This window comes from Camelina sativa, chromosome 8, assembly GCF_000633955.1.
Source record: "Camelina sativa cultivar DH55 chromosome 8, Cs, whole genome shotgun sequence".
NCBI lineage: Eukaryota > Viridiplantae > Streptophyta > Magnoliopsida > Brassicales > Brassicaceae > Camelina > Camelina sativa.
Window position 1 is genome coordinate 11,558,316 of NC_025692.1, and position 1,100 is coordinate 11,559,415.

Genomic DNA, 1,100 nt, shown 5'->3' on the forward strand with positions numbered 1-1,100 from the left:
ACTACAAACACTCTTGCTCTTCTGCTTTATGTTCTTGATAATCACCTTCTTTCTCTATGTTCACCTTCATGTGTATGTAGAATCACAGCGAACGCACATCATTGGAAATTGTCTGTAAATTTACCTCTATTAATCAGTACAATTAAAAAATCGCATTATCCGGGGCTCTAACCCCAAACCTCCAAGTATTAATGAATTTTAGGCTAACCACTGGCCCAAAAGAGCTTCCAACGTCAGGTTTCTTTAAGAATATTTTTGTTTTAATATATAGGAAATATTCACAAAGTCATTAAAACAAAAAAGATAAAAGGAAAAAAAAAAAAACTTATTAACAAAGTCAGATCACACAACCTACGCTCAAGTTGAAGACAGCGCGAGAACACAGGTAACGAAAAAACATAACTGGAAAAATAAATAAAACAAATCATCGTTAATTTTTAGGCCTTTTTACTCATCAATCCAGCTAGCCTTTCTAACCTCTGCCACCAGAAAAACAAAGAATAGACAGATTCATTCATTAGAAGAAGAAGACAACACAATCCATATTCTCTTACCCAATCGTCGTTTCGATTTTGCAGATCTCGTCTCCTTGTCGATTTATTCGTAGAGGTAAGAAGACTTTTTTTGTAAGTTTAGGGCTTTTTTGCATCTTCTGTTTTCGTTGTTGATGAAATGTTGTAATTAGGGAAGATTTACAACATCTTATGTAAAACAAATTCTGATAATTCGCTCACATTTACATGTTGGTGGATTTGGACTTTGCATCTTAGGTAAAAGAAGTACCTTTACCAGTTGAAGCAATTTTTTTGATGTTATACTCTTCAGGGTATTGCATATTGATAGCAGAAGGGGAGCTTTTATGTTTACATTGTTAGGTACTACTAAGATTACTTGCTTAGGCCAACTTCATCTATTCTCTCTGTTAGGTAGAAGAAGTTTTTTTTTTTTATCTCTCTCTACCTTAAAGAGCTGCCTCTTGAGTAATATTATATATGTATGTTGGGCAGATGGAAAGTTCGAAGGGGTCTCAGAATCTTAGAAATCTCCCATGCGCTGGGAAGCAGGCTTTACTTCCTCCGAAAAGTCCGTTTACTGGTGGC

The 1,100-nt window shown here is 35.2% G+C and overlaps 1 protein-coding gene across 1 annotated transcript; it reads left to right on the forward strand.

The window, feature by feature from the left end:
• LOC104706979 (uncharacterized protein At4g06598-like) lies at positions 409-1,100 on the forward strand (the record flags this gene model as incomplete). Its single annotated transcript, XM_010423221.1, is given in 2 exon segments — positions 409-609; positions 1,008-1,100. A coding segment is annotated over 1 exon segment (93 nt), but the record flags the coding sequence as incomplete, so codon positions are not given.